Source organism: Penicillium crustosum (genome assembly GCF_028827405.1).
Source record: "Penicillium crustosum strain IBT 35664 chromosome Unknown utg000002l_segment0_segment0, whole genome shotgun sequence".
NCBI classification, from domain to species: Eukaryota; Fungi; Ascomycota; class Eurotiomycetes; order Eurotiales; family Aspergillaceae; genus Penicillium; species Penicillium crustosum.
Genome location: NW_026623123.1, coordinates 2,928,353 through 2,939,084, shown reverse-complemented (window position 1 = coordinate 2,939,084; position 10,732 = coordinate 2,928,353). Strand labels below are relative to the sequence as shown.

Here is a 10,732-nt window from a genome sequence, read left to right as displayed (position 1 = left end):
GACAACTCCGACAACTGCCGCCCTTGACCAGTTCAAGTACAGTCAAGATGACCAACAACAGACTGCAATACGTGAGTTCTACGAGAAAATCCAGACTGGAAAATTATTGATCTGACTCTTCTCGATTTTCAGCGCCGCCGGAACCCGTACGTTTCAAAATTCCCTCAAAGACCATTCCCTCGCACGACCATGATCTATACGATGATTCTAGTAGCGGAATGACTATCACCTTTTCGAACGAGTTATTGACGGATTTTTTTGCTTTCAATAGGTACAACACGCGGTCCAACAAGGTTCGCATCGTCAAGACCCCCGGCGGTGAGCTCCGTTACCTTCACCTGAAGAAGAAGGGTACTGCTCCCAAGTGCGGTGACTGCGGCATCAAGCTCCCCGGTGTGAGTACTCCTCTGGCGTCCCCAATGCATTTTTGAACGGTTGTGTGGGATGTGTGCGATTACGTGTGGGCCAACCGAACGACTTGGAAAAAAAACTCTGTCTGGATGGACAGGTGTGCGAACGAATGGCCAATCGAAACGCTACAATCTCCATACGACCGTCTCGCTGAATTTTCGGAATCGGATCGACTAATAATAATTTTTTTTTTACAGATCCCTGCCCTCCGCCCCCGCGAGTACTCTCAGATCTCTCGCCCCAAGAAGAATGTCAGCCGTGCCTACGGTGGCTCTCGCTGCGCTGGCTGTGTCAAGGACCGCATTGTGCGTGCCTTCCTGATTGAGGAGCAGAAGATCGTCAAGAAGGTCCTCAAGGAGTCCCAGCAGAAGGCCGCCAAGCGCTAAGCGTGCTTTTTGTCGGTGTTGTCCTTTCACGGTGGAGCGAACGTTATGGGAAAAACGGCTGGGAATGGTTCTCTTAAAATATTAAAGATGAACAGGAACAGCTAGCACGCGAGTCCAAAAAAAGGCTCGGGGCTCAGCAAATGAATCAATTTCATTTATCTTCATGAGAGATTCCCTGACATGTCGAATCAAGTTGTCTGAAATTATCTCCGTGGTGTCTTGAATCTGCTTCCCGGATGGAAGCCTCGTACATATCGTGTCTGTCCCGGTCAGCAATCGTGGCACTCGATCTCTAGCTGTGATGACGCATTTGGGTAAGTTCATGGTGGGGGGTTGGAAAGATCTTTCAGATCAACAACATGTATAGACGCCCTCGGGCTCAGACAAAACGTAGTTGTCGCTGGGTAAACCAAAGACATTCTCCAGGGTTGTGTTTGGTCATCGTAATTCGCCTAGTCTCCAGTGCTAAAGTATATTTAGGTGTCGATCTCATTTATAGCTGCGCTAGTACCCTTCATGGAATGTACATTCTACGCGGGATTGGAACCCCACATGGTCTGGTCAATTGATCTAGGCCTTGTTTTTTTGGGTGTGAGTAAAATATGGCTAAGCCAGGTCAACCTAGCACTCTGTATTAGGTGGATATTTTCCTACAATGAAACCAGACACTATATAGTGAGCTGTGGGTCTGTATGGTGCCTAGCGGCTCAAGCCCTCGTTATATATTATGCCTATATTGAGCATAGTTTCCGATTTGATAGAAGCCCAACCGTCTTCTTCGCAATCAATTAATCCATAGACAACTCAAGGCTTTGTTTGATCTGGATTTTCTTTTGCTGCGGGTGGAATTCTATCTACATATGTATATATTAACGCTTTCTCCAGCATAAAAAGAAGAACTTGGGCATCACCTCTATGATACCCATCTTCTAATGTCAACACAAGTAGGCAGGGGATATTGTGTATGTCATAAGAAATTCTATAGTGCACCTGAGCAATCTGTAAATTTCATGTTTATGTATCTATGACTTGGTCGAGATATAGCCAGTACGCCAGTGTGTCAATCAGTAAACCAGTGTGCCTTCGCCAAGCAACTACGCCTCGTAGCCTCCAAAGCATAGCTGACAGGGGGGGCATAAGTCTCCTTACTATTAACTACTACTGTAAACAACAATCGAATGTCGTGCTAGTCATTGTGGGCAGGCATTTTTATCCGCAGAGTTTGACTCAACGGATTGAGACCCCAACCAGTCATGCATTAGGGCTAGAGTTAAATGACACCGCTTGTTGGCAAGGCTCTCAGGTGCTTCATTGTACAATATTTCATCTAGTTTGAAGGTTTATTGCCCAAAAATGGTTCTATAAAAAAAGCTGCAACGCAATATGTTACCTGGATCTGAATATATATTCGAGACACGGGAATCGCAATAAAAAAGAATTATTCTTGCTGCACTCTATCGGAAATCAACGGGAAAAGAATTATGCTGCTGTATAGTGGCATAATTATTCTTGATGGCAGATACCTTGAATTGCCCTTTCAGGCAGGAGCTCCATCCTGCAGGTCCTTTGTGCCTTGACCTCCTCGAGGCTGCAGATGAGATTGGCTGAAGATAGACTGAATTTATGACCAACTTATGGTCATGACCATAATTCCAAGTGCATGTACTACATAAGAAGGATTTTCATTTAGCCTTAAGGTTTAATCAAAAGTAAAATATAGCATTATGCTCAGACTATCCTGTAATGGCTATCAGTTAACATACAACGTGAGTTGGCATGTGACAAGATAGTAGATCTCTAAAGAGGAGATCTAGTGTCTCTGTACCACGTAGTCTACACTAGCTCAATATATAGCGAAAGAAGCAGCTAAAGGTGTACCAATAATGATTGATCCCTCTACTTCCATGCGTTGTTTTACTAAGTACGTAGCGCATATGTAAAGTGCGTGGCGGCTGCGATTCGTTGAATTCCCGTGCCTCGAAGGAGCCAATAGAAAAGATTGCCGGCCCGGATCCGAAACTTTTTTTTTCTTATTTTTTGCTGCGAAAAAGCAACGAGGTGAGGAATTTTCGCAGCCGCCATGATGGGACCCGGGAACACGGATGACAACAGACAATGGGTTCGGTCCAAGAAGCGGTCAGGCGATTGTTCTGTGTCGCATTGCTCCCTAAAGCTATCCACTCCGAGGGCTAGCGCTTGTCACAGAAAGCTCGAGCGTATGCAGAATTGACAGCTGTCTAACCGGGCCGTTCCATCCCACAAACGCCCAACGGGCGAGGTTTGTGCGGTTTCCACCAGAAGAATAGAAAGTCAGAATACAAAGGAAAATGGCCATTGGTGCTATATTGTATATCGAATATAGAATCTCTTCCAATTACTTCCAACGTAACTTATATTGAGAGAAAATTCCCGGCGTGCACTGGAATATGTCTGCAATCCCGGATTCCAGCAGACTGGGCAACCTACCGGCTTCTGTGTACATACATATCAAAAAGTGGCATTTCTGTACCCACATTGATGTCATGCAGATTAAAAATGAAGAGACCCACAGAGTACGAACCCCTTTCTCCCTGTTCACGATTTGTCTTTCCGAGATAGTTGATAGATCAAAAGGATGAACCCGGCTCAGGCTCGACTTGATAATTTGATATCTATAACCTATAACGTGATATTTTCAGATTCGGGTTGAACAGTGGGGCTGTGTCTGATGGTGCTCAGTCTTGCAATCGAGACTATTGATACTGGCTGCCTTTACCCTGCAGGGAAGACCTCTCCACAACGATCAGCATGAAGATCTTTTCCAACGACATGCATTACGGGAATACACGTGACATATGGGTATATACGTCAAAAAGAAATCAAAGCAGGCAAAACAGGGAAAGAGAAAGAAGGCTAAGGTAAAGAGTACAGAGTACATTGGACAGCTGAGAATACAGCTTTCGAGGGATGTTGCCACCATCCCGGAGGGGCTCCTATTACTGATTGGGTTCATTGCTAGTCTAGGCAAGATTCACCATAAAAGCTCAGCTTCCTTTAACAAAGGGGGCTAGTGATATTACCATATGATTAGCAAAGAATAGTGCGGGACGCACATCCGTCGCTTGGACGTCCAACTCCACCCTCAATATGTACTAGCAACGAACAACCACTCAAAGTCTAGGTCACTAGTTGACCTGCAGACTGTCACGAGGGGGTCTCATACCCTGTTTGGTTTAGGGAAGGGTCCAAGCGGGTATTAACAAATTGATGTTGAGGACATTAGTGTATGTACACACTAAGTACATAGCGTATACCAGCCCTAGCCCTGGAGGTAGTTAGGGCTAGATTAATAATAAGTGATATCAAAACCCCCGGGGGGACCACTTGGGAGTAGACCCCTTAATTTTAATCCTCCAATTCTCCAATTCGAGAAGAATACAAACATCTTACGCATCATATAATAATACACATAAATCACTATCGGCACGGCCCGTACGGGAGCTTCGAAACTCAACTTTAGATACTGGCATATTCAGCCGCATTGTGAACGGCATTGCAGCTACCACCTGTATAACAGGGCACAGGTACATACTATCTAGTTAATGTGAGTATCACCTTGCTTACAGTACAAAGGCTACTGCACTGTACGCTCCACAGATGCAAGTTTCATATACCCTAGCGGTATCTTTCCTAGTACGTACATGTATCTTCCATTGGTATAACACCTACAAATCTGTTAAAAAAAACAAAAGTGGTAATCCATCAAACATCGTAGAATACATAGTAGGCCACGTTGCTTATGTGGCCAATCCCACTGGTGTCATTACCGATCTCCCTGTCACACAAACCTGCCATGGCTATGATATTGCACTATGAACCTTTTTGATTAGCACGTGGATAAATGTCCGCATAGAACTACATAGCTTAGAGAAGGAAATTGATGATATAGCATAGTATATCATGCCTTAATCATAGCATATCTACAATTAAACTCATATATATCGTCTGTAGTCTTATCAGGGTTGAGTTACTTGGGAATACACCCCGGTTAAAAGACAGGTCTGTGCCCTCTCCACGATCTGTTAGCTCAAAACGACGGTATCAGATTCCGTCCTTCTGGGATACCGACAAAAGGGGAAGTGGGGAATGACCGGGGGGAAAGACGATCATGGGAAAGGCAACATGCAGCTGCCGATTCTGCCGATGCTGCAAAGGATTTCCGCGTCACCCGAGCACCCTGGCTTGCTGGAGCAGTTGGTAGAGTGATATAGCGGGGTGTTGATGGGGTTGCTCAGCGTGAGCTAAGGACAGAACCTGGGTGTCGAGAGAGACTAAAGAAGGAAGACTAGTAAGGAGAAGGGCGTAAATGCGCTCTATTGTACTCCATTAGCAGAAAAGACCTTGATAATATCCCCAGCCTCAATTTATGGAAACGTGCAGGTGGTCACTCAGCAAATTTTCCTTTTACTGTGGTTGGAGGCTATTCTTGTCACTTGAGACACCGCGGTACAAGCATATGAAGCATTGTCAGCAACACAGCATATGGTACATGCTATGGACAAGAGCAATGCTAATGCATTGGCAGGGAGGAGGCTATGTTTATCCGATACGAAACCCCAGGGCGTAGATAGTAGAGGTGTGAATATTTTCATTTCTTGGCATTGTTCATGCCCAAAATTACCGACGATGTACACTTGTACTGAGCTAGAGAGCATGCGAGACTCAAGAGAAGCAATGCTACACGAGATACATGCCTACACCCAAGCACCTCATTGAAGATCCATTGACGAACGTGACAGATAAGGATGATTTACATCTCTGCCTTTGTGATAGATCTCGATCAGATGCGGATTCATACTCACAAGCACTACTAAGTTATGGTACACTTGAAAAGAAAATATGCGTTGCTCATGCCAGAACGACTGAAAAACAGAGGAAAAAAATAGCAAGAAAAATAGCAAAAGAAATTAGCAGAAAAAGCAAAGTAGATTAAAAAAAATCCGATAGATCTCCTTCGCCATGAGGCTCACTTTGTGGAACGCCCGCCAAATACATTCTGAATTCAAATGGCAAATAAATGAGCACTTCAAATAACGCCATTCCTCTAGTGTGCTCAATGGCCAACATTGGTCTCCACCAATGGCCAGAAAATTCTCAGGAAGAAAAAAAAAGGACGCAAAAATAACGAAATCGGGAGAGAACGTCCGAGTTCGTCGCTGAATCTTGTCCTGTCCCTTCCACCACACCTCCCCCTCCCTTTTTTTGTGGCTTATTTTTTTTTTTTTTTCAAGACTTAAGCTCATGATCGACTGGGACTTTCGAGTGGGTTGTGGACCCTGTTGAAGCCCGACTCTGTAGTGTACCAATCATGGGTATGTCCCGCGTCAAATGCTGGTCCTGGTTCCATGGTATCCATGAAGATCGTATTATTGCCTGGTATCATCGATGTGCATCCGACAACAGGGCCTATGGGGTGCTGCATGTATCTTTGCATCGCTGGAAGGCTCGTGGGGCCGTATTCATGTCCGAAGCTAGGGTTCGTGCCTATCACTTGCCGCCGATGATATGCTTCGGTGCGCTCGTTATGTGGGCTGCTCGCACTGCGTGATTTGACGACCTTCGTGGCGTGGACCCCCTTGGACTCCGACTGCTGACGTGTGGCCCCGCGATGGCCTGAGCTCACTCCTTTCTTTTGGTGTTGAAGCTTGCGGTAGCGGGTAGTTGATTGAATGCCACCGCTGCGGATGGCTTCCGGTGTCAGCCTCCAGAAGCTCACTGCCCTTTTGCCTGGACCAACTTCTTCCTTCACTGCCTCGAATCCCTAGACTCCAGGTTAGTATTGATATCAAATATAGCAGACATTGTGTCAAACGTATTGCGGGAACTGAAAGAATGAAGCATGGAAAGTGAGAGTTACCGCGTTCATTGAGAGATTATGGCGGATACTGTTTTGCCATCCCTTTGCGCTCGGGTCCCCTCCCTTGTCTGTATTTGCTTCGAACCAGGAGTAAATGTTTTGGAGTTGAAGCTTGTTTCCCGGAGCTTCCTTCAAGGCCTGGTAGATGAGAACAGAGTAAGGAGGGTGACCCTGGCGCTCCTGGTTATTTTCACCAGTGCTTGAGCGGGGAGAGAGACGGTCTGCTGTCTGAGCCGTCATTCCCGGACTCGAAGCAGCGAGTGAATGAGGGGAGTGGTAGGAGGAGACCTCAGAAAGTGGCGATGGTGGGGAGTCTGGAGGTGGCTGAAGAGACTCCAACTGAGGATAGTTGTATGACTGGGCTTTGAAGGCAGGGGAGGATTGCAAAAGTGGCCAATCTGAGTGACCCTCTCCATCCTGGGGGCCCAATACCTCTGAGGGTGCGCCAGCCATGGTGGGGGTGACATGCGAGCGGTAGACATCAATATATGCGTTTGGATCTCCGAGGAGCTCCTGAGGCAACGGATCCAAGCCGTATGGCTCATCGTCAGCAACACGAGGAAAGCTGTAACCTTGATATTGGTGAGGAGGCATGGGAGCTGGCTGGGATCTCCATCTTGCCCAGTCAGATAGACCGGGCTGATATGGCGCTTCTGGTTGTGACAAGAGACCGGGTTTCGAATCTCCTTGGCCTGAAATCTGCGCCCTGTCGAAATTTTGTGAATGGAATGAGAAATCCATGTTTGGATAAGGCAACTTCCGGCTGTGGGAGTGACTTGATGGGTTGGGTGAGAAAAGAGTAGAAAGGGAAATAGAAGAGAAGCATGAACGTTGTGGGAAAATGAGGATATGAGAAGGCAAACCTAACTCTTGGAAGAGCAAGAGGAAGAGGGGGGATGGAGAGATAATAAGGATAAGAATAAGAAGGAGACAAAAACGGACGAGAGTGCAGCCTCAAAGGACATGTGTGTGCTCAACGATTTGGAGCTGTATAATTTCTAAGATCCCATGCCAACACATCATATTCTTCTCTCCCTGTAAATAACCTCATAGATGCAATTCGGACAAAAGACGGTCTGGACCTAAGGTAATTAATTCTTTTTCTTGTATTATAGAAAAAAAATAGACCTATTCCGTATTTCTAAAAACGCCTTGAATGCTCAAGTCGTGCAACGGAGATTCATAGTACAGACAATGACCAATGACCGGGAAGTCATAAGTGGTTGGATCTGGTGCTACATACTACATGCTACATGCGACTAGAACGAATGGATTAGGCCTCCCAGAGCCAGAAGGGGATAGTCAAATTCAAATGGGAATGGGAACCTGCAGGACACAAGTCGCCATTCATCTAGACCGGCTTCATTCCGGCCCTTCTGGAAGTCAACTGCAAGTGCCATCTTCTTACTTTTTTTGTCTAGTCCAATTGTTTCTTTCTTTTTTTTTTTTTTTTCATAACCTGCATCCAACCAGCCGGAAGTCAGGAATACATCCTGCTCCTGCAGGCCGGGATAGTGCCACCCAAAGGACACCCAACGTCCCCCGTGTTGCGAGTACCCTGGTAATAGAAAAATAATAGAAAAAAAAGAGACATGGAGACATATGGAGTCGATACGCTAGTTATGGTCAAGGCGAGTGAGGAGGTCCTTTTTGGCTTCCCCCTAAGAGACGGTCATAATGGGGGGGAAAAGTGGTGAGGTCGTCAAATTTAGCTCGAGGATGTTGATCAAGCATCTGATATCTCCATATATCAAGTCCGGCTTATTCTGCGAAAACTTTGGGGGAAATTTTTCCAGTCCAATCATCCAGGTTTGGTCTGATTCACTGGGTATCAAGTCACTGGAAAATACAGCCCCCAAACAACTCCCTGCATGCACTATCATAATCCACTCTCTCCATCTCGATATGGCGCCCATGTGGAAATCGTTGGTTGCGCAGGTGTTACTTCCGGTAATAGATCTGAGACAACCGGTTAGTATTATCTTTGTAAAATCCCAAAAGAAAGCGACTTACCCGTTTGAACTGGAAATGAAGTTGAAGGATTCCCTTAAAGGAAATGATTACGTCAGTTGAGAAACAGGGGGTGAATCGTTTAGTAGCACGACATACCTTGTCAAATGTACTCTTGAAGCCCCTCTCGCGTTTGGCACTATAATCCCATTCTTTGTCGACAATGCGGAACGCAAGGTCTTCGTACGGAGGTCCAGCCATGAACCGAATGAGACAGGTGTCTTCCTCACCCGCTTCAGCCGATGACTCGCCACGCTTCCGACCGTTCTCACGCTCAATCCGGTAAGTCGGCGCTTTGGTCTTGTCAATCAAGTCGGGGTAGAAGATGTTGAATTTGTAACCTTGTACAACCTTGGGTGGGGGGTTGTCATGGTCGTAATGGGTTTGATTGTATTTGTTCCATTCGTAACCCATTTGGACTCGGTTGAAGTACCGTGGCTTTCGAGGCCGATGTTTACCGGCCCATTGAGGTTGTGAGCTAGTGCTCACGGCCTCTTCGCCCGTAAATATTTCCTCATTCTCACTGACACCCTTGGCGAGCTCTCTTTCATATAACGCTTTGGTCGCTTGCGAGAAGTCTTCGTTCGGGATGGACGAGAACCGTGTGGATACGGAGGCCGCGGGGGCGTTGGTAGATGTCGGATTCGATACTACTGCAGATGACTTCTCTGCAGTTCGGTGCCGTAGTGGGACAAACCCCATGCGGATAATTTTCTGGCGTTCGCGGGCCTGTGCGGTTTATTAGCATGTGGATTGGAATAAATGAGAGGAAGCTCGAAAACCTACCACTTGATTAAGGAATGCGGACTCGTCCATGATTTCCAAGCCTTTGTCCTCCGGGCGAAGCTGGAGCAATGGATCCGGATCCAGGCCTTCAAACTCGGCAGAACTTGTTATATCACCAGAGACAATTGGAGCAAGAGGCGCTAGCTTTTCCCGAATTGATTCAGCTTCCTGTCTTTGCTGTCTCCGCAGCTCGCGAACACGCTCATCGATAATAGCTTGATAAACATTTTTCAGACTTGCCCTGGCCTTCCACACAGTCAGACTGCGCAGCAGCTCTTCCCAGTAATCCGTATCGATCGGCTCGTTCGAGTTCAACTTCCGTTTCACTTGTACTTCGAGATTTTGAAGCTGCTCGTAGGTTTTTGGGCTTAGTAGTTTGTTGATGTCGGCAGCCACGGAATTCAGCGCGCGACCCTCGGGTGTAATGGTCTTTTGACGATCTCGGCAGATGACTTTCATGGTCTGTAGGGTGGACGGTGGTCAACAGGAGTGTCCGGTAGACAGCAGAGTGGGAGAACATTACCTGCCAGAATTCACGGTTCTTCGCGTTTGTCTCAAGGTTAACAAATGTATCAATATCCTTCTCCAAGTCCTGTAGTTGGGTCTGCGATAGTCCCTCAAAAACACCGTCCGGGTCCACGACATCCAGATCGGAGTCTGCTATTTCGTCATCCAAGGGATCTCGCGTAGGATCGATTATGCGGAGAGTAACCGTCAGCCAGTCGATAGGCTTTGCGCGCCCTTCCTTGACTCGAATCTCTGCCTTCTTTTTGGCCTGCTTCAGCACGAACAGATCCTCCTGCGCGACCCACTCGCGCTCTTGCTGGTCTTCCTGGATCAAGTTGAGCCGCACTTGATCGCGCATGTTGCGAGGCTGCTGCGAAGGACCCGATCTCTCATTGTTCCATCTGCGATCCGAGTCTTGTCGGTCGCGCCATTCTCCGTCGTCCCGACGAGGGTGTTTCTGGGGCTGACGCCACGAGGATGGCGATCGCGACCTACTGCGCTTTGAGTCTGACCGGTCTGGAAATCGCGCAGACATGGTGAACACTGTAAGGATATAACGAGGAGTAAGAATTAAAACGTATGCGATCCGAACATATGTAACTTGGATGTCGAAAGCGAAGTTTAGAAGTTCGGGAGATCAGCGGGAAAGTCAAGCGGGCGGCAAACCTTCCCTTATGGCTCCAGGCAGCTATATGAGACAACTTTGGAACTTCCCAACCTTGAGACTCCGCATTGT

The 10,732-nt window shown here is 47.0% G+C and overlaps 3 protein-coding genes across 3 annotated transcripts; 1 reads left to right on the top strand and 2 right to left on the bottom strand.

The window, feature by feature from the left end:
• Positions 1 to 47: 47 nt before the first annotated feature.
• N7487_004616 (60S ribosomal protein eL34) lies at positions 48 to 797 on the top strand (the record flags this gene model as incomplete). The annotated part of the gene is made up of 4 exons (XM_056872363.1): positions 48 to 71; positions 133 to 146; positions 272 to 395; positions 609 to 797. 4 exons carry the CDS (start codon positions 48 to 50, stop codon positions 795 to 797), a joined length of 351 nt encoding a protein of 116 aa, XP_056730083.1.
• A 5,278-nt stretch (positions 798 to 6,075) lies between these two features.
• N7487_004615 (uncharacterized protein) lies at positions 6,076 to 7,434 on the bottom strand (the record flags this gene model as incomplete). Its single annotated transcript, XM_056872362.1, has 2 exons — positions 6,076 to 6,597; positions 6,649 to 7,434. 2 exons carry the CDS (start codon positions 7,432 to 7,434, stop codon positions 6,076 to 6,078), a joined length of 1,308 nt encoding a protein of 435 aa, XP_056730082.1.
• Positions 7,435 to 8,634: 1,200 nt separating this feature from the next.
• Positions 8,635 to 10,531, bottom strand: N7487_004614 (splicing factor cactin; the record flags this gene model as incomplete). Its single annotated transcript, XM_056872361.1, has 5 exons — positions 8,635 to 8,652; positions 8,707 to 8,739; positions 8,803 to 9,432; positions 9,490 to 9,951; positions 10,013 to 10,531. 5 exons carry the CDS (start codon positions 10,529 to 10,531, stop codon positions 8,635 to 8,637), a joined length of 1,662 nt encoding a protein of 553 aa, XP_056730081.1.
• Positions 10,532 to 10,732: the final 201 nt, after the last annotated feature.